The sequence below is a fragment of the Heptranchias perlo genome, chromosome 22, assembly GCF_035084215.1.
Source record: "Heptranchias perlo isolate sHepPer1 chromosome 22, sHepPer1.hap1, whole genome shotgun sequence".
Taxonomy (NCBI): domain Eukaryota; kingdom Metazoa; phylum Chordata; class Chondrichthyes; order Hexanchiformes; family Hexanchidae; genus Heptranchias; species Heptranchias perlo.
The window spans coordinates 15,693,077-15,720,296 of record NC_090346.1 but is presented as its reverse complement, the minus strand read 5'-3'; the positions used below and the strand labels follow the sequence as shown (position 1 = coordinate 15,720,296).

The 27,220-nt window shown below is 46.1% G+C and overlaps 1 protein-coding gene across 1 annotated transcript in view; it reads right to left on the bottom strand.

Moving 5' to 3' along the window:
* Window positions 1-1,448: 1,448 nt before the first annotated feature.
* cacng3a (calcium channel, voltage-dependent, gamma subunit 3a) overlaps window positions 1,449-27,220 on the bottom strand; it is a 28,220-nt gene continuing 2,448 nt past the window's right edge. Inside the window, exons 2-4 of the mRNA XM_068003015.1 lie at window positions 10,402-10,485; window positions 4,835-4,975; window positions 1,449-2,523 (exon numbers count right to left, since the gene is read on the bottom strand). Coding sequence (XP_067859116.1) covers window positions 2,006-2,523; window positions 4,835-4,975; window positions 10,402-10,485 — 743 coding nt within the window. The 3' untranslated portion in view covers window positions 1,449-2,005. The remainder of the gene's footprint in view (window positions 2,524-4,834; window positions 4,976-10,401; window positions 10,486-27,220) is intronic.

Genomic DNA, 27,220 nt, shown 5'->3' with positions numbered 1-27,220 from the left:
ACTTAGTAGTTTCTGTTTGCCTTCCTAATTTTTTTTAACTCTTTCCTAACCTTTTTGTATTCCCTTTTGTCATCGTCTCCTTTATTGTCTATGTACTTAGTGTATGCCTTTTTCTATAGTTTCAATTTTGCTCTTATTTCTTTATTCATCCATGGTGTATCATTACTGGCTAGGCTGATATTGCTTTTTAGTGGGGTATATTTCTCCTAGACTCTCTTGATCACTGCTTTAAATGTTTCCCACTGCTGTTCTATTTCTTTGTTTATCAGTAAATTTTTCCAGTTTATTTTCCCTAGTTCCATTCTCATCACCTAAAAATCAGCTTTTTCCCAATTTATTACTTTGGATATTGTCTTACATATGCCCTTCTCAATCTTTGTTTTAAAATAATGTTGTGATTGCTATTGCCTAGAATGAGCCTGGTTATCAACCAATCCCAAATTCTTTTCCTGTTCTATTTTGACCATATCTAAATCATGCATTGTACAAGCAAGGTGAATATGCTTCAACCTACATGAGCTACCTCATGTTTATTCACACTGACATTAGTCTTTGTGCACAAGCTTCTCCTACTCCTCTTAAGTAATGTCTGCAGCTATTGCACATTAACACTCTATTATGTCACTAATTTTTCCTGCAATACCCTATTCAGCTTAGTTATGGAACTGTGATGAGAAGCTACTCAAGGCCTAGCCCAGTACCTTAGTCATTGTGTTTAGAAGATTAAAGAACCCTGTGATCCTTTCTTGTGAAAACTGGAGTGAAGAGGTTTTTCAAACCAGCCAGATCCTGATGCTGTGATTAATCTGCAAGCCTGGGCCCTGATTTTCCATCATAACTGGCAAATATTGTCTTATTCCCCTTGATATTGAATGCAATTTTCTTTTCTGATCTGCTCTGTCCTTTTAGAGATCCTCAGCTTCCTCTTGTTTTAAACCTTCCTGTCTGGGTTCTGTCAACAGAATGGTGACATTGCCTGCCAGTATCATATGATGAAATATCCAGAGGAACTTTACAGGGGGGGAGCAGAGGTTACAGGGGTCACTGGAGGTATTGTCAGTGAGTCTTAAGTATCGAGGAAGCTTTGACCCGAGGTCCCATCTTACCTCTCAGGTGGACATAAAAGATGCCACGGCACGATTCGAAGTTGAGCAGGGGAGTTCTCCCCAGTGTCCTGGGCCAATATTTATCCTTCAACCACCATCACTACAACAGGGTGTGACTGAGAAAAGTGACCTGACTGAGGCCGAGAAGCAGTGACCGGCAGTGCTGGGCCTGAAGCAATTTGAAGCACTGATACCAACCTACTTAACGGGCCCCTGTTCCTCTCTCTCTCTTGCGGGCAGATTGCAAGTATCAGCACCACATCTCAGACAAATAAAGAGAAACATCAAATTTTGAATGTCCTTGTGCATTTATTTCTGTTAAGTTTTTACATAAATAACCAGGTTCATTTTCTAATTCTGTGCTTTTGGCAGCTAAACTATTTGATTTAAACTGCGCTCATTTAATTCAGAATGTTAATAAAATATGAAGCATTAAAATGCTAGCATTGAATCAATGCTTCTCTTATAAAAACTAGGTACTTCTTTTTATAATGGGAAGGCTGTCCGTGAAAGGGAGAGTTCAGAAGACACATGCATGGGAAGTTGGGAAAAGTGGAGCAACTTTATCCGCAGTTGCCAGGCGTTAACTAAACAGGAAACATTTTCAGTTGGTCTTAAATAGAAAATTCTTTACGACACTAAACACTTCCATTGCGGGGGGAGAGGGCGTTCTTCTAATCTCAGGCACCGAGATTCGCCTCCGATTTCACATTGAGAAATTGCCACGCACCAAACGGACGGCAAATCCTGCTGGGAGGGAGCCAAAGCTTCATATTGAAGAGTCTTTCCTTCTGGGAGCTTGGCCAGCTCTGGTCCATCACTGCACACGGTCACAGAAAGGCATTGAGATGCTACTGGCAGTTGGTCAAACCATCCAAGCATTGACCCTTGGCTGGGTGTCACACGGGAGTGGTGCGTCTGTTGGCCGGGTTTCCGTGCAGGGTCTCCTTTAAATCTTTGGAAATGCAGTTGCGGACTTGCAGGAACTTGGGATCTCGTTCGGAAGCCAGGTTTGTTGCGACAACTGCTTTGGAAGGGTCCCTGGGCAGCGTGTACATTGATATCTCATTTGACGGCGGCGTGGTGCAGCCTTTACCCCCAACCGGAGACGGGTCCCTCGACCGAGGTTCGGTGGAGCGTGAACTCGACCTTCTCCTGAACCTGTATCTGTAGCTGGGAATTCGGGCAAGGGTGGATTTCTTCAGGATATCGTTGCGAGACTTCACCCTCTGCTGCCGGTGTTTGTCGATGTACATGTGCACTGCTAACACCCCCACCGTCTCCGCGATGATGAAAGACAGCGCTCCAAAGTAGAATGACCATCCGTAAGAATAATTATTCTTTTTCGAATCGCTTTGCCCAGGGTCTCCGGCATTAGCCGATATGTACACTATAATTCCTATAATGTTGCTTAAACCTGAGAAGGGGGAGGGGAAAGGACAGCGTCACGATTATAGGGTGTGATGCAATGTTGATATCATTATAAAGAGAGCCGTGTAATGAAGAGATAATGTAACAGAGGCAGTGTTATAAACGAGAGCTTTATAATGGGGAAATGGTCGACCAGGAGAGAAGCAACTTGCATTTATTGCCTCGTTCACGACCTCAGGACGTCCTCCAGCGCTTTGCAGCCAATGAAGTATTTTTGAATTGTAGTCACTGTTGTAGGAAAGGCGCAGCCAATCTGCACACGGCAAAATCCCACAAACAGCAATGAGATAATGACCAGATAATTTTTTTAGTGATATTGGTTGAGGAATAAATATTGGCCAAGACTTGGGAGAATTCCCCTGCACTTCTTCAAATAGTGCCATGGAATCTATGAGAGACAGCACCTCTGACAATATAGCACTCCCTGGGTACTGCACTGTAGTGTCAGTCCAGATTATGTGCTCAAGTCCCTGGAGTGGGAATTGAATCCACAACCTTCTAACTCAGAGGCGAAAGTGCTACCCACTGAGCCAAGATTGGCACCTTGTCAGTTTTGTGTTGTGAGTGCAGTGTAACAGAAAGGATCTCATTACAGAGCTTAGTAATGAAGCATGGATAGAAAGTTTGACGATGCACAAAAAGCAATAATAAGTGGGTTTTGCTGGACTAGAGAAGGGTTGAAACTATTCACTCAAAGGCAAGGCATTCTATGTGGATGAACAGAAAGTGTGCAGTGTAGATTCACCAGGATGATGCCAGGGATCATAGTTATGAGGAGGGACCTGAGATACTAGGACTGTTTCCACTGGAACAGAGAAGGGTAAAAATAGATTTAGAGACTTTTAAAATTCTAAAGGATATCTGACCCACTGATCCACCCAGTCCCAGAGTGTGAAAGGACAGTGTCTGACCCACTGACCCAGAGTGTGAAAGGACAGTGTCTGACCCACTGACCCAGAGTGTGAAAGGACAGTGTCTGACCCACAGTTCCCAGTCCCAGAGTGTGAAAGGACAGTATCTGACCCACTGTCTGACCCACTGACCCAGAGTGTGAAAGGACAGTGTCTGACCCACTGACCCAGAGTGTGAAAGGACAGTGTCTGACCCACTGACCCAGCGTGTGAAAGGACAGTGTCTGACCCACTGACCCAGAGTGTGAAAGGACAGTGTCTGACCCACAGTTCCCAGTCCCAGAGTGTGAAAGGACAGTATCTGACCCACTGTCTGACCCACTGACCCAGAGTGTGAAAGGACAGTGTCTGACCCACTGACCCAGAGTGTGAAAGGACAGTGTCTGACCCACTGACCCAGAGTGTGAAAGGACAGTGTCTGACCCACTGACCCACCCAGTCCACTTTTGCAAAGCAGATTTGAATTTTGAGAATGGATCTGAGGTGAGAACATTTGCAAATAGGTGTAGGCAAGTGTGAGGTCATCCATTTTGGACCTAAAAAGGATAGATCAGAGTACTTTCTAAATGGTGAAAAGCTCGAATCAATGGAGGTCCAAAGAGAATTAGGGGTACGTGAATCATTAAAATGTCACGGACAGGTACAGAAAATAATTAAAAAGGCTAATGGAATGCTGGCCTTCATATCTAGAGGACTAGAATACAATGAGGTAGAAGTTATGCTACAACTATACAAAGCCCTGGTTAGACCACACCTGGAGTACTGTATTCAGTTCTGAGCACTGCACCTTAAGAAGGATATATTGGCCTTGGAGGGAATGCAGCCTAAATTTACTAGATTGATACCTGGACTCCAAGGGTTAAATTACGAGGAGAGATTACACAAACTAGGGTTGTATTCCCTGGAATTTAGAAGATTAAGGGGTGATTTGATCAAAGTTTTCAAGATATTAAGGGGAACTGATAGGGTAGATAAAGAAACTATTTCTGCTGGTTGGGGAGTCTAGGACTAAGGGACATAGCCTAAAAATTAGAGCCAGGACTTTCAGGAGTGAAGTTAGGAAACACTTCTACACACAAAGGGTGGTAGAAGTTGGAACTCTGTTCCGCATACAGCAGTTGATGCTAACTCAATTGTTAATTTTAAATCTGAATTGATAGATTTTTGTTAACCATAGGTATTAAGGGATAGGGGGCTAAGGTGGGTATATGGAGTTAGGTCACAGATCAGCCATGATCTCATTGAATGGTGGAACAGGCTCGAGTGGCTAAATGGCCTGCTCCTGTTCCTATGTTCCTAAAGTTTAGAGTCAGAGTTGAATGAGGAGCATTGGCTGAAAGTCAGGAAATGCGTTCAGTAAATAGTTTCAATTTTAAAATGACAAACCTGCTGCTACGAAAAAAATCCCAGAACTGAGGACAACATTGTGTTTGCTCTTGTAGAATTCACCAGCTGCAACACAGACACCTCCAAGAAACAGTAATCCCACACTCAGTATTGGGAATATACTGGAAGCTCTGAGGATTCCTGCAGGGAAAAGGGTCAGAGTGAGAAGTACTGTGGGCTGCATACCACTATTAATGTGTTCTCTTTGATCACTAACTCGTGTTCGTCACACAAACCCACATTTTAAGAAGGGCGGGGGGAAATCACACTGTTACCCCATTTATTTTATATTGCAGCTCATACCAGGAAGGGCAGCCAATTATGTTTACAATAGTTTGGAAGTTAAGGAAGCTGATTCGATGTCTCACCATTGACACAAAGGGGTAAATTGACCAATGCCACAGTCTCAACACGGAGCTACATTTGAAGGGAGAGTAGGGCAGAGGCAGGCCTACAATACTAGCATAGATTCTCTGACCTTCTGCACCCCTTTTAGAATGCAGCTTCCCACTGGTTAGTGCAAGATTGGAGAATTTACCATAAAACAAAATAACGTGGCTTAGGTTAACAAGCAAGTGTGTAGGATTACTGATAGAGGTCCACTGTAGACCACCTGGCAGGATAAAGATGAGGACAATGAACTATATGAGGAGATAAGAAAGGGATGTACAGGAAATAATGTTGTACTAATGGGTGATTTCAGTCAATTCAGTCCCCCACCAAGATGGCCTGTTTTTACCTCCACATTGCTCACCTCTGCCCCTCCCTGACACTACTGCTTCATCTTTGCTGCCTTCTCCTGGAGGCTCAACTACTCGAACATGCTCCTTGCTAAACTCCCAAGCTCCATTCTACATAAGCGGCAACTTGCCTGCACTCTATCCCAACCAATCCCACCTCCCTATCACTCCTGGCCTCACCAACCCAGTCCCCAGTGCATTCAATTTAAAATCATTGTCCTGGTCTAAAAAAAATCTCTCCTTAGTCTTGCTTTTCCCTACACTGCAACCGCCTAAAGCCCTATGTGCCTAAAGCCCTATGTGCCTAAAGCCCTATGTGCCTAATGGAAGTGGGACTTCAGAAATAATACAGGATTGCTTTTTTGACACAATATGTTAAGGACCCAACTAAGAGCAACTCATATCTGGATCTAGTTCTTGCAAACAATCAGGGCAAAGAACAACTTGCATTTATATAGCACCTTTAAGCACAATAAAACATACCAAGGCACTTCACAGAGGTGAAAACACTGAGCAAAGAGAAAGAAACAACTTGCATTTCTACAGCACCTCAGGACATCCCAAACGCTATACAGTCAATTAATTACTTTTGAAGTGTAGTCACTGTTGTTTTGTAGGCAAGTGTGACAGCCATTTTGCACACAGCAAGATCCCACAAACAGCAATGAGATGAATAATCAGTTAATCTGTTATGATGTTGTTGATTGAGGGAAGAATGTTGGCCCAGGCCACCAGGAGAACTCTCTGCTCTTCTTACAATAGCACCATGGGATCATTTACATCCAAAAGATGGCACCTCCAACAATGTGGCACTCTTTCAGAACTGCACTGAAGTGTTGGCCTAGATTATGCACTCAAGTCCTGGAGTGGGGCTTGAACCCATGACCTCTGATTCAGCGGCAAGAAAGCTTCCATTGAGCGCACTACGTTGACAGAAGAGTTAAGAGAAATGACCAAAAACATGGTTAAAGAGGTAGGTTCTGAGGAGGCTTGGAAGAAGGAGAGAGGTGGCAAGATGCCAGGTTGAGGGAGAGCATTCCCGGGTATGGGATGAAGATGGCTGAAGGCTCCGCCACCGAAGCTCCGAGCAGAGGAAGGGGGAAGGCTGAAGAGCCCATTGTTGAAAGAGTGGAGGTCATAGCTGTCACGTAGGGCTTTAGAAGTTGCAGGTAGGGAGGAGCAAGACTATGGAGAGATTTTTTTTTAGACAAGCACAAAGATTTTGAATCCAATGCATTGAGGACTTGGTTATTGAGGAAGTTGGATTTAGTGCAGGATAGTGTACAGGCAGTGGAGTTCTGAGCAACTTGTCATTTATATAGAGTGAAGCTTGGGAGATTAACAAGGAGAGCATTGGGATAATTGATCCTGCAGGAGAAGGCAGCGTAGATGAGGGTTTTAAGAGCAGTAGGATGAGAGAGGGGTAAAGGTAAGCAAAGCGGAGGTGAAAATAGGCAATCTTGGTGGGGATCTGGATGTGGCATTTGAAGCTCAGCTCAGGGTCAAACAGGACATTGTGGTTGTGGCTAATTCGGACTGAATGATCAGCTGGGGTGGGGATGGAGTTGGGGGCTATGCTGTGGAGTTTTTCCTGGTGACCAGAGAAGGTGCCTTCAACTTTGCCAATGCTGAGCTTGAGAAACCTTTTATTCATCCATGACAAGCAGTTGGACATGGACTCGAGGGGGTGGCAGAGACTTAGAGCTGATGCTGTGCGCATTCATATGAAAGCTGATCCCAAGCCTATGGATGGTGTCACCTAGGGACAACACATAGAGGAGGGAAAAAAAAGACAACATCCATAATTTAGAGGCAGTGGCGTCTCTGGGGACTAGTGAGCACAGTATGATCAATTTTAACATTGTCTGTCAATCAGTACCAGGACAGGAATATGTGACCTTGAAGTGACACTGTATGGAGATTGGCATAGGAATTTGCAATGCACAGATCAATCAATGCCTCTGTTAAAATAGCAGCCAAAGGAATTTAATAAAAAACCATGAAGCTTTTTTTACACTCATTGTCACACAATGTAATTTCAAGCCTTATGACTTTTGAAAGAAAAACTTCAATTGAATGAGGGTCGAATTAAAGAAATTAACTGAAATGTATTATTAAAAGATCTCCCAGTTAAGGAAAAATGCAACACTTTTAAAACTATAAAATGGAGTTTGCAGGATTAGTAAATACCCCCCAAAAATTAAACCAAACAAATAGTCCTGAAAATGGATGGAGAGCAATTAATAGATTTGTAGAATGTTCCAGCACAGAAACAGGCCATTTTGCCCATCAACTCTGTGCCAGTGTTTGTTTCCACATGAACCATCTCATCTAATCCCATCTCTGTTTGCTCTCAGGAACCTTATCTAGAGCCACTCTGAAGGACCTGGGCATCTGCACACCAACGTCTTTCTGATCTTTTATCCATTATTTACACTGAACTGCATCTGCTACCAATTTGCCCAATCCTGATCAGCTGTCTATGGTCTCCTGCTGTTTTTCATAATTCTGAACACAATTTGCTGTACCCTCAATTTGGTGTCATCAACAAATTTTGATGTTTCCTCAATTCCTAAGTCCAGACCATCTATAGTAAATAACAGCAGATTTAAAATTGATCCCTATGGAACATTATTCATCGCATCTTGGCACTTGAGGTACATGGTTTCTGCCAGAAGCTGAACAGGATGGCCTTAATCCTACTGATGTTCAACTGTAGGAAGGTTTGGTTCATCCACAACTTTATCTATGTCTAGCCTAATCATTTAGTGCCAGAATTGACTCGTTCATGCCAAGTATTACCATGCCACACTCTCGTCAGCCTGGAGGGCAAGGACAACCCAAGGCTCCTTTTCTTCATGACTAACTGCCTCCTCTAAGCCCCCTTCACCATTCTTTCCACCCTCACTTCAAATACTAAGTGTAAAGAGCTCATGGATTTGATTGAGTCCATCCATGCAGCTGCCTTTGCTGCTACTTACACTTTCTCTACCCTTCCCTCCTCCTGACCACTCCACCAGTCTCCCACCCACTCTTGTCCCAACCTCCCCAATATTCTGCAGTTTTTCTCATTCCCACAACCACCTCTCTCCAGACATCTTTTCCATGAGACCCATCTTCTGCTCCCTCCATTACCTCATCCAAACCTTGACTACTCAATCAACCCTTGCTGGGCCATGCTAACTGACTTTGTTAAGTTAAGACACTTCTTAAAAGAAACATTGAGTCCTCCTTCCTCTCCAACTACTGCCCAATTTCTAAACTCCCTTTACTCTTTAAGGTCCTTAAATATGTTAGCAAAGGGTAAAGGTTAGTGGTTGTTGCTCAGATGGGAAAAGGGTTAGAAGTGGGTCAGTGCTGGTCCACTTTTGTTCTCCCTAGCTCTCTCTCTCTATCGCACTCTCTCTTTCATGTATAAACAGATAAATTGGACTTGGCCATAGGGAAAGCAATACAAAATTTTCTGGTAACACAAAAGTAGGGTGTTTGGCAAGGACTGTAAAAGACTTCAGGAGGACTTAGGAGTGTGAATGTGTACATAGGAGGAAAATGATGCCAAGAAGTGTGAGGTGATATATTTTGGGAGGATGAACAAGGAATTGGGAGTATGCACTCAAAAGAACAATACTGAAGGACAGTGAGGAACAGAAACCTGGAGGTCTAAATACATAATTCATTGAAAGTGCAAATGCAGGTAGATAAAGCAATTTAAAAAAACACCAGTAGCATTTTGTGTTTCATAAGTAAGGACATAGAGTACAAGAGCAAAGAGGTTATGATGAATTTGTACAAGCCAATAGTTACAGTTGAAATACAATGTGCAATTTTGAACACCCTGTTATTAGCAAGGACATTAAACCATAGAGCGGGCAGAGTAGATTCACCAGGACAAAGACACTCGAGTTATGAGGAGAGATGTCAGATACTGGGACTATTTTCATGGCTAAGAGGAATTTTTCAAAATATGAAGACTTTTGATAGAGTGAATAGGGAAAGGCTATTTCATCTGGTTGGATAGTCGGTGATGAGAGATAAAAGTGAGGAGATAGGTTAGGAGAAATGTCTTTACACAGAGGATTGTTGGAGTATGGGATGTTTTGCCACAGGAAGTAATTGAGGCAGAAGCCATTGCAATGCTTAAGGGAAGAGTAGATAAACATTTGATATAGAGAAAGATATGGGGAGAGAGCGGGGCAGTGGGGATTGGTTTTGAATTGCTCTAGCAAAGAGCCAGCACTGACACGATGGTCCCAATGGCCTCTTTCATTGTTCCTCTATGGTTCTACAGACTCAGAGAAAAGCAATAGCATTGGGCCCAATTGTAAAGGGGATGAGCTATGTTAGAGAAACTGAAGCTCTCCAGTCTATAGTGAAGAAGATTAAGGGGGGAGGGGAACCTCATCAGACTATGTAAAAATATTAAACAAGTAACTTAGGATAAAGCTAGAATATTACTTAAAAGGACAGGCTGGAGGACCTACATTTAAATAAGAGAAAAGTAATGACAGAAAAGTGACACACTTCTTTAAGCAAAGGTTGATAAATGTTTGGAATAATCTGACAAGCAGAGTAATTGATCCAAAAACATTTGGGATGTTAAAAATGCAGTTGGATTCTAGGCTGGGAGAGTTGGGTTACTTGAGGGATGAGTTAAATGGCCTTTTCTCATCACTGACTTTTCTGACCCTTATCTTAAAAATGTGTTGAATACAGATGTTAGGTTTATAACTAGCTCAGAGAGGTAATTTGTGTCTCGAATTTAAAAATTCCCTTCACAATGAAACAAAACCGTTCAAACTGTGTGAAACTCTCTCTCTGAACACTTACGCAGTAAATATTCCGCGGTGTCCTGTTCATAGTCTGCATCATCTGGAAAATTATCAATTATTTTGCAGACTCCTTTGAAGGTACCTGTTTGGAACACACAATTTAGAATCCAGCACTTAAATACGTACTGAAAAATACACACAAAGAACAATGCTTTTTTAAAAAAAAGCCAAAATGCATCAGTCTGGAAAAAAGCATTGAGTGAAATTAGATTGTGGTCTGATGACACTTTTCGCATCGAGAAGTCGGCTGCAGAGAGAATCTCTTCACCTCTCACCACTGATCCATTCGTGCCAGGGGCCTCTTTCGAAAATGCATCTGGTGCTGAAGGCAACACAATCATCATTTCAGCATAAAATCCTACACCTTGGATGGTTACTAGTTACAATCACTCTCTCCGTTCTTTCTCCCTCCATTCTCCTCCTCTCCTTCTCTCTCCATTCTCTTCCTCTCTTCTCGCCATTATCTTCCTCTCTTCTCCTCTCTCCATTATCTTCCTCTCTTCCTTTCTCCATTCTCTTCCTTTCTCCTCCTCTCTCCATTCTCTTCCTTTCTCAATTCTCTTCCCCTCTCCTCTCTCCATTCTGTTCCTCTCTTCTCTCTCCATTCTGCTCCTCTCCTCCTCTCTCCATTCTCTTCCTCTCTCCTCCTCTCTCCATTCTCCATTCTCTTCCTCTCTTCTCTCTCCATTCTCTTCTTCTCTTCTCTCTTCATTCTCTTTCTCTCTCCACCTCTCTCCATTCTCTTCCCCACTTCTCCTGTCTCCATTCTCTTCCTCTCTCCATTCTCTTCCTCTTCTTCTCCTCCTCTCTCCATTTTCTTCCTTTCTCCATTCTCTTCCCTTCTTCTCTCTCCATTCTCTTCCCCTCTCCTCTCTCCATTCTCTTCCTCTCTTCTCTCTCCATTCTCTTCCTCTCTTCTCTCTCCATTCTCTTCCTCTCTTCTCTCTCCATTCTCTTCTTCTCCTCCTTTCTCCATTTTCTTCCTTTCTCCATTCTCTTCCCCTCTCCCCATTCTCTTCCCCTCTTTTACTGGGTGCCCTTGCAGGTAATTTTAATTTCACACATTAACCATGTGTTGTAGTCCCCAGTAGTAGCCCAATCAGTTCACTGATTAATCTCTGAGATTTATGATGCTTTGGTGTAGTTCAGTTTTATGTTGAATGTAAGAACATAAGAAAGTAAGTTTGACTGTCCACCTTCAGTGCAGACACCAGCCAATCTGTGAATGTATTTTATCATCGGTGTACAAAGCATCCAACCTTCCCACCCCTCCCATGTCTTTCTGACCTCCAGTGCTTGGAGACTAATTTTTGTGTCATCCTCCTTCTTTATATCTGTTTGAGAAACGATGAGGGAATTGTGAATTAAACTTATTTACAGCGCAGGGGATGGGGGAAACACTCAGGGCTTCCTGAGACTATCATAAGTAAAAAAACAAGAGAGAGAGAGAGTCACCTTGGTCTGGAGCATCCCGCTGGATATTAGAACTGAACCAATTGCATCCATTGAATGAGGTCATCTCAATCTTTGGCTCTGCTAATAAGTTCCAGCAACTTATGCAATCAGCTTGGCCTCATTCCTGTTTAATGCCCATCCCTTAGTTTTTTTCTCAGATGATGTCAGCGTGGTAGGTTATGAATCTGTAACATCACTTGCCCACAATTCTTAGCAGGAAAACAAACAATAATGTCTTCACAAATTAGGTGACTGCCTAAATGAGCAGAGTGCTGAGCAAACTAGGAAACAGTTGAGAATCATTAAGATAGGAACAGGAGGAGGCCATTCAGCCCCTCGAGCCTGCTCTGCCATTCAATTAGATCCTGGCTGATCTGCACCTCAACTCCATTTATCTGCCTTTGCTCCATATCCCTTGATATCCAACAAAACTCTATCAATCTCAGACATGAAAGCTCCAATTGTCCCCCAGCATCCACAGCCTGAATTAAAGAGATGACTGAGTAAAATAAGGATGGAAATTTGTTTCATGGCTGCAGTTTGCAACATTTACTTTTGAAGGAACAACATTTGACTAGTTCCATTTGATCGATTTTAGTTTATTAATAAAAACCACAATATTTTCAATTCCTCCCTCCAATCCTTACCTTGCCACTTTTCAGGATAGTCCCATCCCAAGAGACCGTAGCATTGACAACAGGTTTTTATTCTGCTTGGATGATATTTTGTCCTTCTCTCCACCAGTTGTTCTATTATTGCTTTTTTCCCTTTTCTCCTGTCTGGTAGCCTCTGGCTGATCCATGAACTCAACAGGACAGACCCCAATCTGTCGCTCTCTGCACATCTCCTTGTCTCTCACTATATTTGTTTTTCTGCATTATGATATGACCATCTATCTGCTATTCTCTGCGTGACACACTCAATTGTAAACAATTTTACAACACCAAGTTATAGTCCAGCAATTTTATTTTAAATTCACAAGCTTTCGGAGGCTTCCTCCTTCGTCAGGTGAACGATGTGAAAATGAAAACCTCGAAATGAAATCGCATTTATAATTCACAGAACAATGCTTGGTGAGTACAGACAGTTTTTTCAACTGCCCGTTGCCAAGGCAATCAGTGTGCAGACAGACAGGTGTTACCTGCCAGGTCTCACAGAATATACAAATCACCAAAAAAAAACAACAAACAAAAAAAACAGAGATAGAGAGGTAGAAACATAGAAAAGACAGCAACTGACCCGTTATATTAAAAACAGATAACATTTGTTCGCTGGTGGGGTAACGTGTAGCGTGACATGAACCCAATATCCCGGTTGAGGCCGTCCTCATGGGTGCGGAACTTGGCTATCAATTTCTGCTCGACGATTTTGCGTTGTCGTGTGTCTCGAAGGCCGCCTTGGAGTACGCTTACCCGAAGGTCGGTGGATGAATGTCCATGACTGCTGAAGTGTTCCCCGACTGGGAGGGAACCCTCCTGTTTGGCGATTGTTGCGCGGTGTCCGTTCATCCGTTGTCGCAGCGTCTGCATGGTCTCGCCAATGTACCATGCTCTGGGGCATCCTTTCCTGCAACGTATGAGGTAGACAACGTTGGCCGAGTCACAGGAGTATGAACCATGCACCTGGTGGGTGGTGTCCTCTCGTGTGATGGTGGTATCTGTGTCGATGATCTGGCATGTCTTGCAGAGGTTACCGTGGCAGGGTTGTGTGGTGTCGTGGACGCTGTTCTCCTGAAAGCTGGGTAATTTGCTGCGAACGATGGTCTGTTTGAGGTTGGGTGGCTGTTTAAAGGCGGGTAAGCGTACTCCAAGGCGGCCTTCGAGACACACGACAACGCAAAATCGTCGAGCAGAAATTGATAGCCAAGTTCCGCACCCATGAGGACGGCCTCAACCGGGATATTGGGTTCATGTCACGCTACACGTTACCCCACCAGCGAACAAATGTTATCTGTTTTTAATATAACGGGTCAGTTGCTGCCTTTTCTATGTTTCTACCTCTCTATCTCTGTTTTTTTTGTTTGTTGTTTTTTTTTGGTGATTTGTATATTCTGTGAGACCTGACAGGTAACACCTGTCTGTCTGCACACTGATTGCCTTGGCAACGGGCAGTTGAAAAAACTGTCTGTACTCACCAAGCATTGTTCTGTGAATTATAAATGCGATTTCATTTCGAGGTTTTCATTTTCACATCGTTCACCTGACGAAGGAGGAAGCCTCCGAAAGCTTGTGAATTTAAAATAAAATTGCTGGACTATAACTTGGTGTTGTAAAATTGTTTACAATTGTCAACCCCAGTCCATCACCGGCATCTCCACATCATGACACACTCAAAGCAGCTTTTATTGTCTATGCAGTGCTCTGCCGCTCTCTGCACAATGTAAAGATTCAAACTGACTGTCCCAGCACTGACTGTGTGAATAACCGGACTGAGTGTCCCAGCACTGACTGTGTGTGTAACTGGGCTGACTGTCCCAGCACTGACTGTGTGTATAACAGGGTTGACAATCCCAGCACTGACTGTGTGTATAACAGGGCTGACTGTCCCAGCATTGACTGTGTGTATATCAGGACTGACTGTCCCAGCACTGACTATGTGTAGAACAGGGCTGACTGTCCCAGCACTGACTGTGTGTATAACAGGGCTGAGTGTCCCAGCACTGACTGTGTGTATAACAGGGCTGACTGTCCCAGCATTGACTGTGTGTATATCAGGACTGACTGTCCCAGCACTGACTGTGTGTATAACAGGGCTGACTGTCCCAGCACTGACTGTGTGTATAACAGGGCTGAGTGTCCCAGCACTGACTGTGTGTATAACAGGGCTGACTGTCCCAGCACTGACTGTGTGTATATCAGGACTGAGTGTCCCAGCACTGACTGTGTGTATAACAGGACTGAGTGTCCCAGCACTGACCGTGTGTCTATCAGGACTGAGTGTCCCAGCACTGACTGTGTGTATAACAGGGCTGACTGTCCCAGCACTGGACTGTGTGTATTACAGGACTGACTGTCCCAGCACTGACTGTGTGTATAACACGGCTGACTGTCCCAGCACTGGCTGTGTGTATATCAGGGCTGACTGTCCCAGCACTGATTGTGTGAATAACCGGACTGACTGTCCCAGCACTGACTGTGTGTATAACAAGGCTGACTGTCCCAGCACTGACTGTGTGTATAACAGGGTTGACAATCCCAGCACTGACTGTGTATATAACAGGGCTGACTGTCCCAGCACTGACTGTGTGTATAACAGGGCTGACTGTCCCAGCACTGACTGTGTGTATATCAGGACTAAGTGTCCCAGCACTGACTGTGTGTATAACAGGGCTGACTATCCCAGCACTGACTGTGTGTATAACAGGGTTGACTGTCCCAGCACTGACTGTGTGTATTACAGGGCTGACTATCCCAGCACTGACTGTGTGTATATCAGGACTAAGTGTCCCAGCACTGACTGTGTGTATAACAGGGCTGACTATCCCAGCACTGACTGTGTGTATAACAGGGTTGACTGTCCCAGCACTGACTGTGTGTATTACAGGGCTGACTATCCCAGCACTGACTGTGTGTATATCAGGACTGACTGTCACAGCACTGACTGTGTGTCTATCAGGACTGAGTGTCCCAGCACTGACCGTGTGTCTATCAGGACTGAGTGTCCCAGCACTGACTGTGTGTATAACAGGGCTGACTGTCCCAGCACTGACTGTGTGTATAACAGGACTGAGTGTCCCAGCACTGACCGTGTGTATATCACAACTGAGTGTCCCATCACTGACTGTGTGTATATCAGGACTGAGTGTCCCAGCACTGACTGTGTGTATAACAGGGCTGAGTGTCCCAGCACTGACCGTGTGTATATCAGGACTGAGTGTCCCAGCACTGACCGTGTGTATATCACAACTGAGTGTCCCATCACTGACTGTGTGTATAGCAGGACTGAGTGTCCCAGCACTGACTGTGTGAATAACAGGACTGACTGTCCCAGCACTGACTGTGTGTATAACACGGCTGACTGTCCCAGCACTGGCTGTGTGTGTAACAGGGCTGACTGTCCCAGCACTGACTGTGTGAATAACAGGACTGAGTGTCCCAGCACTGACCGTGTGTCTATCAGGACTGAGTGTCCCAGCACTGACTGTGTGTATAACAGGGCTGACTGTCCCAGCACTGGACTGTGTGTATTACAGGACTGACTGTCCCAGCACTGACTGTGTGTATAACACGGCTGACTGTCCCAGCACTGGCTGTGTGTATATCAGGGCTGACTGTCCCAGCACTGATTGTGTGAATAACCGGACTGACTGTCCCAGCACTGACTGTGTGTATAACAAGGCTGACTGTCCCAGCACTGACTGTGTGTATAACAGGGTTGACAATCCCAGCACTGACTGTGTATATAACAGGGCTGACTGTCCCAGCACTGACTGTGTGTATAACAGGGCTGACTGTCCCAGCACTGACTGTGTGTATAACAGGGCTGAGTGTCCCAGCACTGACTGTGTGTATAACAGGGCTGACTGTCCCAGCACTGACTGTGTGTATATCAGGACTGAGTGTCCCAGCACTGACTGTGTGTATAACAGGACTGAGTGTCCCAGCACTGACTGTGTGAATAACAGGACTGACTGTCCCAGCACTGACTGTGTGTATAACACGGCTGACTGTCCCAGCACTGGCTGTGTGTATATCAGGACTGACTGTCCCAGCACTGACTATGTGTAGAACAGGGCTGACTGTCCCAGCACTGACTGTGTGTATAACAGGGCTGAGTGTCCCAGCACTGACTGTGTGTATAACAGGGCTGACTGTCCCAGCATTGACTGTGTGTATATCAGGACTGACTGTCCCAGCACTGACTGTGTGTATAACAGGGCTGACTGTCCCAGCACTGACTGTGTGTATAACAGGGCTGAGTGTCCCAGCACTGACTGTGTGTATAACAGGGCTGACTGTCCCAGCACTGACTGTGTGTATATCAGGACTGAGTGTCCCAGCACTGACTGTGTGTATAACAGGACTGAGTGTCCCAGCACTGACTGTGTGAATAACAGGACTGACTGTCCCAGCACTGACTGTGTGTATAACACGGCTGACTGTCCCAGCACTGGCTGTGTGTGTAACAGGGCTGACTGTCCCAGCACTGACTGTGTGAATAACAGGACTGAGTGTCCCAGCACTGACCGTGTGTCTATCAGGACTGAGTGTCCCAGCACTGACTGTGTGTATAACAGGGCTGACTGTCCCAGCACTGGACTGTGTGTATTACAGGACTGACTGTCCCAGCACTGACTGTGTGTATAACACGGCTGACTGTCCCAGCACTGGCTGTGTGTATATCAGGGCTGACTGTCCCAGCACTGATTGTGTGAATAACCGGACTGACTGTCCCAGCACTGACTGTGTGTATAACAAGGCTGACTGTCCCAGCACTGACTGTGTGTATAACAGGGTTGACAATCCCAGCACTGACTGTGTATATAACAGGGCTGACTGTCCCAGCACTGACTGTGTGTATAACAGGGCTGACTGTCCCAGCACTGACTGTGTGTATATCAGGACTAAGTGTCCCAGCACTGACTGTGTGTATAACAGGGCTGACTATCCCAGCACTGACTGTGTGTATAACAGGGTTGACTGTCCCAGCACTGACTGTGTGTATTACAGGGCTGACTATCCCAGCACTGACTGTGTGTATATCAGGACTAAGTGTCCCAGCACTGACTGTGTGTATAACAGGGCTGACTATCCCAGCACTGACTGTGTGTATAACAGGGTTGACTGTCCCAGCACTGACTGTGTGTATTACAGGGCTGACTATCCCAGCACTGACTGTGTGTATATCAGGACTGACTGTCACAGCACTGACTGTGTGTCTATCAGGACTGAGTGTCCCAGCACTGACTGTGTGTATAACACGGCTGACTGTCCCAGCACTGGCTGTGTGTGTAACAGGGCTGACTGTCCCAGCACTGACTGTGTGAATAACAGGACTGAGTGTCCCAGCACTGACCGTGTGTCTATCAGGACTGAGTGTCCCAGCACTGACTGTGTGTATAACAGGGCTGACTGTCCCAGCACTGGACTGTGTGTATTACAGGACTGACTGTCCCAGCACTGACTGTGTGTATAACACGGCTGACTGTCCCAGCACTGGCTGTGTGTATATCAGGGCTGACTGTCCCAGCACTGATTGTGTGAATAACCGGACTGACTGTCCCAGCACTGACTGTGTGTATAACAAGGCTGACTGTCCCAGCACTGACTGTGTGTATAACAGGGTTGACAATCCCAGCACTGACTGTGTATATAACAGGGCTGACTGTCCCAGCACTGACTGTGTGTATAACAGGGCTGACTGTCCCAGCACTGACTGTGTGTATATCAGGACTGACTGTCACAGCACTGACTGTGTGTATATCAGGACTAAGTGTCCCAGCACTGACTGTGTGTATAACAGGGCTGACTATCCCAGCACTGACTGTGTGTATAACAGGGTTGACTGTCCCAGCACTGACTGTGTGTATTACAGGGCTGACTATCCCAGCACTGACTGTGTGTATATCAGGACTAAGTGTCCCAGCACTGACTGTGTGTATAACAGGGCTGACTATCCCAGCACTGACTGTGTGTATAACAGGGTTGACTGTCCCAGCACTGACTGTGTGTATTACAGGGCTGACTATCCCAGCACTGACTGTGTGTATATCAGGACTGACTGTCACAGCACTGACTGTGTGTCTATCAGGACTGAGTGTCCCAGCACTGACCGTGTGTCTATCAGGACTGAGTGTCCCAGCACTGACTGTGTGTATAACAGGGCTGACTGTCCCAGCACTGACTGTGTGTATAACAGGACTGAGTGTCCCAGCACTGACCGTGTGTATATCACAACTGAGTGTCCCATCACTGACTGTGTGTATATCAGGACTGAGTGTCCCAGCACTGACTGTGTGTATAACAGGGCTGAGTGTCCCAGCACTGACCGTGTGTATATCAGGACTGAGTGTCCCAGCACTGACCGTGTGTATATCACAACTGAGTGTCCCATCACTGACTGTGTGTATAGCAGGACTGACTGTCCCAGCACTGACTGTGTATCTAACAGGGCTGAGTGTCCCAGCACTGACTGTGTGTAACAGGGCTGACTGTCCCAGCACTGTCTGTGTGTCTAACAGGGCTGACTGTCCCAGCACTGACTGTGTGTATAACAGGGCTGAGTGTCCCAGCACTAATTTTGGGTATAACACGACTGATCGTCCCAGCACTGACTGTGTGCGAATTTAACTCTATTATTCCTGGTTCTATCTTGTCATAAAACTGGGCCTCTTTAACTAATAGTGGTTTAATGTTCCTTGGATAAGACGCATTGTGTTTGTCAAGTCAATTGAGAAGCTGATCTTGTGTGTGTGAGTTTAACAGACAATTGATTAAAGAACAGCAGCGACTTTGTTTAGTTAGGGTAAGCAATGGAGCTGATCAGGAAATGGAGGCAGCTGCCCTTTACGCTACAACTGACAGGCTTTAAACCCCAAGCATGGCCTGCTCTAATCACAATATCCTGATCCAGATCTTACCTGGTCTGGGCCTATATGTGACTCCAATCCCACACCAACGTGGTTGACTCTTAACTGCCCTCTGAAGTGGCCTAGCTAGCCATTCAGTTGTATCACCACCTTCTCAGGGCAACTAGTGATAGGCAATAAATGCCGGCCTTGCCAGTGAGACCCACATCCCAAGAATGAATAAATCCCATTTACCTTGTCCCCCCTCCTGATCTTTCCCACCTTGATTGACGTTAAACCTGAGCTTCCCCATCAAAATCAAAAGCTGTTTCATGAACCAAAATGTTACCGAAATCAATATAGATAAGTTTTATATTCTGCTCTCATTGGGGAAAGGCTGACAGACATGACTTTATTAGACAGGTTACCAGGGACAGCTCCTTTAAACAGGAGCATTTTCATTGAAGAAGAGACCGGGTCTGCAGTGAGTCGTGGTCTTGGGATGTCAATGATTCAGGATCCAGTGTAGCCATTACGTTGGGAAGGCACTGGGGCTGTTTAATAAAAGCTCAGGCCATCCTTCAGCACTCTGTGTGAGTGACTCACCAGCTTACATTAATATTAAGCGTTCAATAATGATTACATTAATCGACCAATTTCAGTGGCAAATTTAGATGACTAACTTTGTGATTTCCATTAAAGTAATCTCTTCTGCTAACTGTCAATAACAGTTCATCTCTATGGCCGGGAGGGGATGGAGAACCACTCCAGATCTTCCCTTTCCCCGGACAGGTCGAATGATCACTGAGAGGCATCAACTGAAGAAATCTACTCACCCAGTCGTGGTCCCATATCCCCCCACCCTGGCACCAATACTAGGTGAGGGGGAGCGTGCCATAGCAGGGGTGGGAGGAGGATCTGACAAAGAGATCGGTTGAAATATTCTTAAACATCTGTATTGATTTATTTTTAGGATAGAACACGAGAACAGTCAGGGATGAGAAAAGAGCACTTAGCCCATCGTTAACTTTCGCATCAAAGCCCATCTCCCTGGTACATTAACTCACCCATCAGAGCCCATCTCTCTGGTACATTAACTCACCCATCAAAGCCCATCTCTCTAGTACATTAACTCACCCATCGAAGCCCATCTCTCTAGTACATTAATTCACCCATCAAAGCCCATCTCCCTGGTACATTAACTCACCCATCAGAGCCCATCTCTCTGGTACATTAACTCACCCATCAGAGCCCATCTCCCTGGTACATTAACTCTGCCACTGAGAAAACAAGTTTTCCCAAGTGTCTGGAGTGAAGCTTGAATCCAAAACCTTCTGACTCAGAGGCAAGAATAGTACCACTGAGCTACAGTTGATATAAGCTATAGAAAAGCAACATCCCCTCATGCAGTATCTGATTCTCAGTCACTGGCTCCGGTGATGTGAGACCTTGTAATATCTCCTCATAGTATCTGATGTGCAGTAATTGCCCGAAACAGATATAATATAGGAAATAAAAACAGAAAATGCTGGAAACATTCAGGCAGCATCTGTGGAGAGAGAAAGAGTTAATATTTCAGGTCAATGACCTTTTGTCAGAATCATTGGAGGAAAGGTCATCGACCTGAAGAAGTTTGGATGAAAGTTCATCGACCTGAAACGTTAACTCTGTTTCTCTCTCCACAGATGCTGCCGGACCTGCTGAGTATTTCCAGCATTTTCTGTTTTTATTTCAGATTTCCAACATCTGCAGTATTTTGCTTTTGTTACAATTTAGGAAAGGTGATGTGGCTGCTTCCTGTTCCCTTCCTTGAGAAACTTGTGCCCACTGCCTCCCTGACCCATTGTTAATTGGGAAATCGAGGTGAAGAGTTAAGGTCCAAAGTAAAGGCAGCACCAAGGTTGAAAAGAATAAAATAACACTAGATAAATCAGGGAGTAGTGTTTGGGTGACACCAAGGTTGGGTTTTAAAAGGCTTTAGGCTGTGGCAGCGATGTTAATGCAGAAAAATGAATAGAATATCTAGTGGTTAGTGAGTTACGGATGTATATCCAATGGTTATCTGAAAGAGAGCAGGGCCAATCGGGGAACTTGCTGGTCATTGAATTGAACTGGTGCTTGTCCCTCGCTGTGTACAACACACAGCCTGTGCCTAGTGGGGTGAAGCAGAATAAGTGGACCATCCGGTAGACAGGTGGCTCAGTGACCATCTGTTTGAACTATAGCAACATACACAGACGGGAAGAGATATTGGGGAGTAATTGCAGAACATTTGTCTCACCGGGGGACTCAGGGTCTGGATGTGAGATCTGCTGGAGGATGAGCCTGGGCTCCAGAAAGGTTTTTGTTTGGAGACAGATGCAATAATATTTGGTAAATATTGTGACAAAAGCTCTCACTGTATTTTTATCAACAGCATATTTTTCAGACACTAAAATTTATAATAGACAGAACACTTTAAATGTTAAAATAATTAAATAACTAGAGCGAATGCAAAGCCTAGCAGTTTATAACTCTCACCTGAGATCAGAATTGACATGGTTCCCGTGGACCCATTTGTGACCCAACTTTACACAACTTGTTCACAAGATGGGTGTATCACGATGACATCAGCTGCTGCTGCATTCTGCTTATCCCATCCGGAAATGACATCACCAGAGTAAGGTTACTGAGTGACTCCTGACCCATGTTATCTCCTGTAGAGATGTTCTACAAAACATCTCGCATTCCCAAAACTTAAATCAAACAGAACCCCTAGAATCTGCCTCTGCCCTCACATCCTACAGCCTACATTCTACTCCAGTTCCCTTCCTGGACTTGACATTTCGGTGATCGGGAACCATCATGTTTTGCACGGTGTATGATCCTCTCTATCTGTAGTGACCCTTACAACCCTCAGTCCTGTTCTAATTAAAAAATATATCCATCTCTTTTTATTGGTGCTAATTGACATCAGCTGCTTTAACCGGGAGTCTCTCCCTGTATCCAGGAGTCTGGCGCTGTATTGAGCCTCTCCTAACCTCTCCGTTTGTTCTTTTAGAAGTCTTAAAGAAGACTTGTGGGGGAGTCAAAAACCCGAGGCCATGAATATGATAGTCACTAATAAATCCAATAGGGAATTCAGAAGGAACTTCTTTACCCAGAATAGTGAGAATGTGGAACTCGCTACCACAAGGAGTAGTTGAGACAACTAGCATAGATGCATTTAAGCTGGATAAACACGTGAGAGAGAAAGGAATAGAAGGATTGTACAGGGCTTTGGTGAGACCACACCTGGAGTACTGTGCACAGTTTTGGTCTCCTCATCTAAGGAAGGATATACTTGCCTTGGAGACAGTGCAACTAAGGTTCACTAGATTGATTCCTGGGTTGAGAGGGTTGTTCTATGATGAGAGGTTGAGTAGAGTGGGCCTATACTATGGAGTTTAGAAGAAGGAGGTGATATTGAAACATATAAGATTCTGAGGGGGCTTGACACAGTAAATGCTGAGAGGCTGTTTCCCCTGGCTGGAGAGTCTAGAACTAGGGGGCATAGTCTCAGGATAAGGGGTTAGACATTTCAGACTGAGATGAGGAGGAATTTCTTCACTCAGACGGTTGTGAATTTTGTACCCCAAAGGGCGGTAGATGCTGAGCCGTTGAGTATATTCAAGGCAGAGATAGATAGATTTTTGGACCCGAGGGGAATCAAGGGATATGGGGATCAGGCAGGAAAGTGGAGTTGAGGTCGAAGATCAGCCATGATCTAATTGAATGGTGGAGCAGGCTCGAGGGGCCGTATGGCCTACTCCTGCTCCTATTTCTTATGTTCTTAAGGAAATGCTGATAGGGTGAGATGAAGAGGGGTGGGAGGAGGCTCGTGTGGAGCATAAGCACCAACGTGGACCAGCTGGGCCGAATGGCTTATTTCTGTGCTGTACATTCTTTGTAATTTTATTCTATGTAATTTTGATGGTGATCTTAAATGTATTCTCTCTAGTCACTGACTCACCAACCAGTGGAAATGGTTTTTCTCTATTAACCATATCAAAACCCCTCATAACTTTGAGCACCCCTATCAGATCTCTTAATCTACTCTACTTAATGAAAAGTGCCCCAGTTTCTCTAGTCTCTCCTCATCACTAAAGCCCCTCATCCTTGGGATCATCTTAGTGAATCTCTTCTCCACCCTCTCCATGGCCTTTATAAAGTAGGGCACTCAAAACTGGATTCAATATTCTAACTGTGGCCTAACCAATAATTTGTAAAGATTTAGCATTGCCTCTTTGCTTTTGTACTCTATACCTCCTGAGGCACTGGGACTGTATGATACCTTCACTGCTGCCTTATCAAGCAGCTACCTTGCTCAGGAACAAAGTAAGGAAGTCTGGGATTGCCGGACGGGCATGGTGAGATCAGCAACTTATGACATGTAGAACTTGGATCTCAGATGCATAGGAGGAGACCCCTCCCTCAGGCTGCTAAAAGTTCTTTAATGAAAGGCTGTTTGAGACTGACTCCTTGCAGACATTCTCTTACTCTTCACTAACTCTTCAATTATGCCCAGGGGTACATCAATGATCATGCTAGAAGTGCAAAGATCACACCTGTGCAGGTAGTGGTGAACTTCAGAGGCTGTGCTTGAGTTTGAGTCAGTGGGCTGCACACTGAGATCTCATCCTTGGGATTCCTGATATGTGCAGCAGGTACAAAGTGGAATAACAATGTTCCATTCTTCAACCCCTGCTCTGGATAGTCACACTCCTATCTCAACCAGTGTCACCTGCCAAAGGATGACAGTAGAATTTGTAAAAGGGTGGGAATTATATTTGGAATAGAAACTAGAATGATACCTGGACTCCAAGGGTTAAATTACGAGGAGAGATTACACAAACTAGACAAGCTCCTCGTCACAAGCAATTGGCCTTGGGGCGAGTGGAGAGGAATCTGTGTTTTGAGCATTCAGTGTCTCAAATGACACTGACCTGCTTCCATAAATACTCACACACAAACACTAGCTCTCAGGTGTCAGCCATGGCTCAGTGATAGCACTCTTGCCTCTGAGTCATAAGGTCATAGGTTCAAGTCCCACTCCACAGACTTGAGCACAAAATCTAGGCAGTACTGAGGGAGTGCTGCACTGTCGGAGGTGCCGTCTCTCAATTGAGATGTTAAACCAAGGCCCCGTCTGCCCCCTCAGGTGGACGTAAAAGATCCCATGGCACTATTTTGAAGAAGATCAGGGGAGTTCTCCCTGGTATCCTGGCCAATATTTATCTCTCAATTGACATCACTAAAACAGATTATCACATTGCTGTTTCTGGGACCTTGCTGTGCACAAATTGGCTGCTGCAATTCCTACATTACAACAGTGACTACACTTCAAAAAGTACTTCATTGGCTGTAAAGCGCTTAGGATGTCCTGAGGTCATGAAAGGTGTGATATAAATACAAGTCTTTCTTTTTTTTTCTGATTCAATGAGTTATTTGTGGAGACTGCTCGCACTGATCCATTTAACACTGCCTTGTTTGCTCAAGGTCACTATTTCCATGAAAACCTATTTGATAAAAAACACTTTTTTTAACATGGTGGAGAAGAGCTTGCCATCATTTTTACCACAGTCACTTCATGGCGGAGTGACGCATTTCAAGATGGTTTACTTCACCACAACACAGATCAAAAAGAACTTGCCAAATAATTTTTCTTGAAGGTGGGAATCCCTTTAAAAGTAACCTCTCTGATGACAGATTGGTTATTCTCTCCAGTATTGTTTACTTGCCCTACAATCATATTAAACCGCAGGGCCTGTTTCCCTCTGTCTGTTATGTCCTGACCTTTAACAGCGAGAAACTCCTTTGGTTTTTTTTGCCAAAAAGGTCACAAAGAGCTGGGAATGGTGCAATGGATTTGAGTAGCAGTAACATTGGCTGGGCAATGTAACCAGGGCAACTGGCATCTTGAGCACTGCCTGGGTAACCAGGGCAACTGGCATCTTGAGCACTGCCTTGGTAACCAGGGCAACTGGCATCTCAAGCGCTGCCTTGGTAACCAGGGCAACTGGCATCCCAAGCGCTGCCTTGGTAACCAGGGCAACTAGCACCTCGAGCACTGCCAGGGTAACCAGGGCAACTGGCACCTCGAGCACTGCCAGGGTAACCAGGGCAACTGGCACCTCGAGCACTGCCAGGGTAACCAGGGCAACTGGCACCTCGAGCACTGCCAGGATAACCAGGGCAACTGGCACCTCGAGCACTGCCAGGGTAACCAGAGCAACTGGCACCTCGAGCACTGCCAGGGTAACCAGGGCAACTGGCACCTCGAGCACTGCCAGGATAACCAGGGCAACTGGCACCTCGAGCACTGCCAGGATAACCAGGGCAACTGGCACCTCGAGCACTGCCAGGATAACTAGGGCAACTGGCACCTCGAGCACTGCCAGGGTAACCAGGGCAACTGGCACCTCGAGCACTGCCAGGATAACCAGGGCAACTGGCACCTCGAGCACTGCCAGGGTAACCAGGGCAACTGGCACCTCGAGCACTGCCAGGGTAACCAGGGCAACTGGCACCTCAAGCACTGCCAGGGTAACCAGGGCAACTGGCACCTCGAGCACTGCCAGGATAACCAGGGCAACTGGCATCTCGAGCACTGCCAGGATAACCAGGGCAACTGGCACCTCGAGCACTGCCAGGGTAACCAGGGCAACTGGCACCTCGAGCACTGCCAGGATAACCAGGGAAACTGGCACCTCGAGCACTGCCAGGGTAACCAGGGCAACTGGCACCTCGAGCACTGCCAGGGTAACCAGGGCAACTGGCACCTCGAGCACTGCCAGGATAACCAGGGCAACTGGCACCTCGAGCACTGCCAGGATAACCAGGGCAACTGGCACCTCGAGCACTGCCAGGGTAACCAGGGCAACTGGCACCTCGAGCACTGCCAGGGCAACTGGCACCTCGAGCACTGCCAGGGTAACCAGGGCAACTGGCACCTCGAGCACTGCCAGGGTAACCAGGGCAACTGGCACCTCGAGCACTGCCAGGGTAACCAGAGCAACTGGCACCTCGAGCACTGCCAGGATAACCAGGGCAACTGGCACCTCGAGCACTGCCAGGGTAACCAGGGCAACTGGCACCTCGAGCACTGCCAGGATAACCAGGGCAACTGGCACCTCGAGCACTGCCAGGGTAACCAGGGCAACTGGCACCTCGAGCACTGCCAGGATAACCAGGGCAACTGGCACCTCGAGCACTGCCAGGGTAACCAGGGCAACTGGCACCTCGAGCACTGCCAGGATAACCAGGGCAACTGGCATCTCGAGCACTGCCAGGGTAACCAGGGCAACTGGCATCTCGAGCACTGCCAGGGTAACCAGGGCAACTGGCACCTCGAGCACTGCCAGGGTAACCAGGGCAACTGGCACCTCGAGCACTGCCAGGGTAACCAGGGCAACTGGCACCTCGAGCACTGCCAGGGTAACCAGGGCAACTGGCACCTCGAGCACTGCCAGGGTAACCAGGGCAACTGGCACCTCGAGCACTGCCAGGATAACCAGGGCAACTGGCATCTCGAGCACTGCCAGGGTAACCAGGGCAACTGGCATCTCGAGCACTGCCAGGGTAACCAGGGCAACTGGCACCTCGAGCACTGCCAGGGTAACCAGGGCAACTGGCACCTCGAGCACTGCCAGGGTAACCAGGGCAACTGGCACCTCGAGCACTGCCAGGGTAACCAGGGCAACTGGCACCTCGAGCACTGCCAGGGTAACCAGGGCAACTGGCACCTCGAGCACTGCCAGGATAACCAGGGCAACTGGCATCTCGAGCACTGCCAGGGTAACCAGGGCAACTGGCACCTCGAGCACTGCCAGGGTAA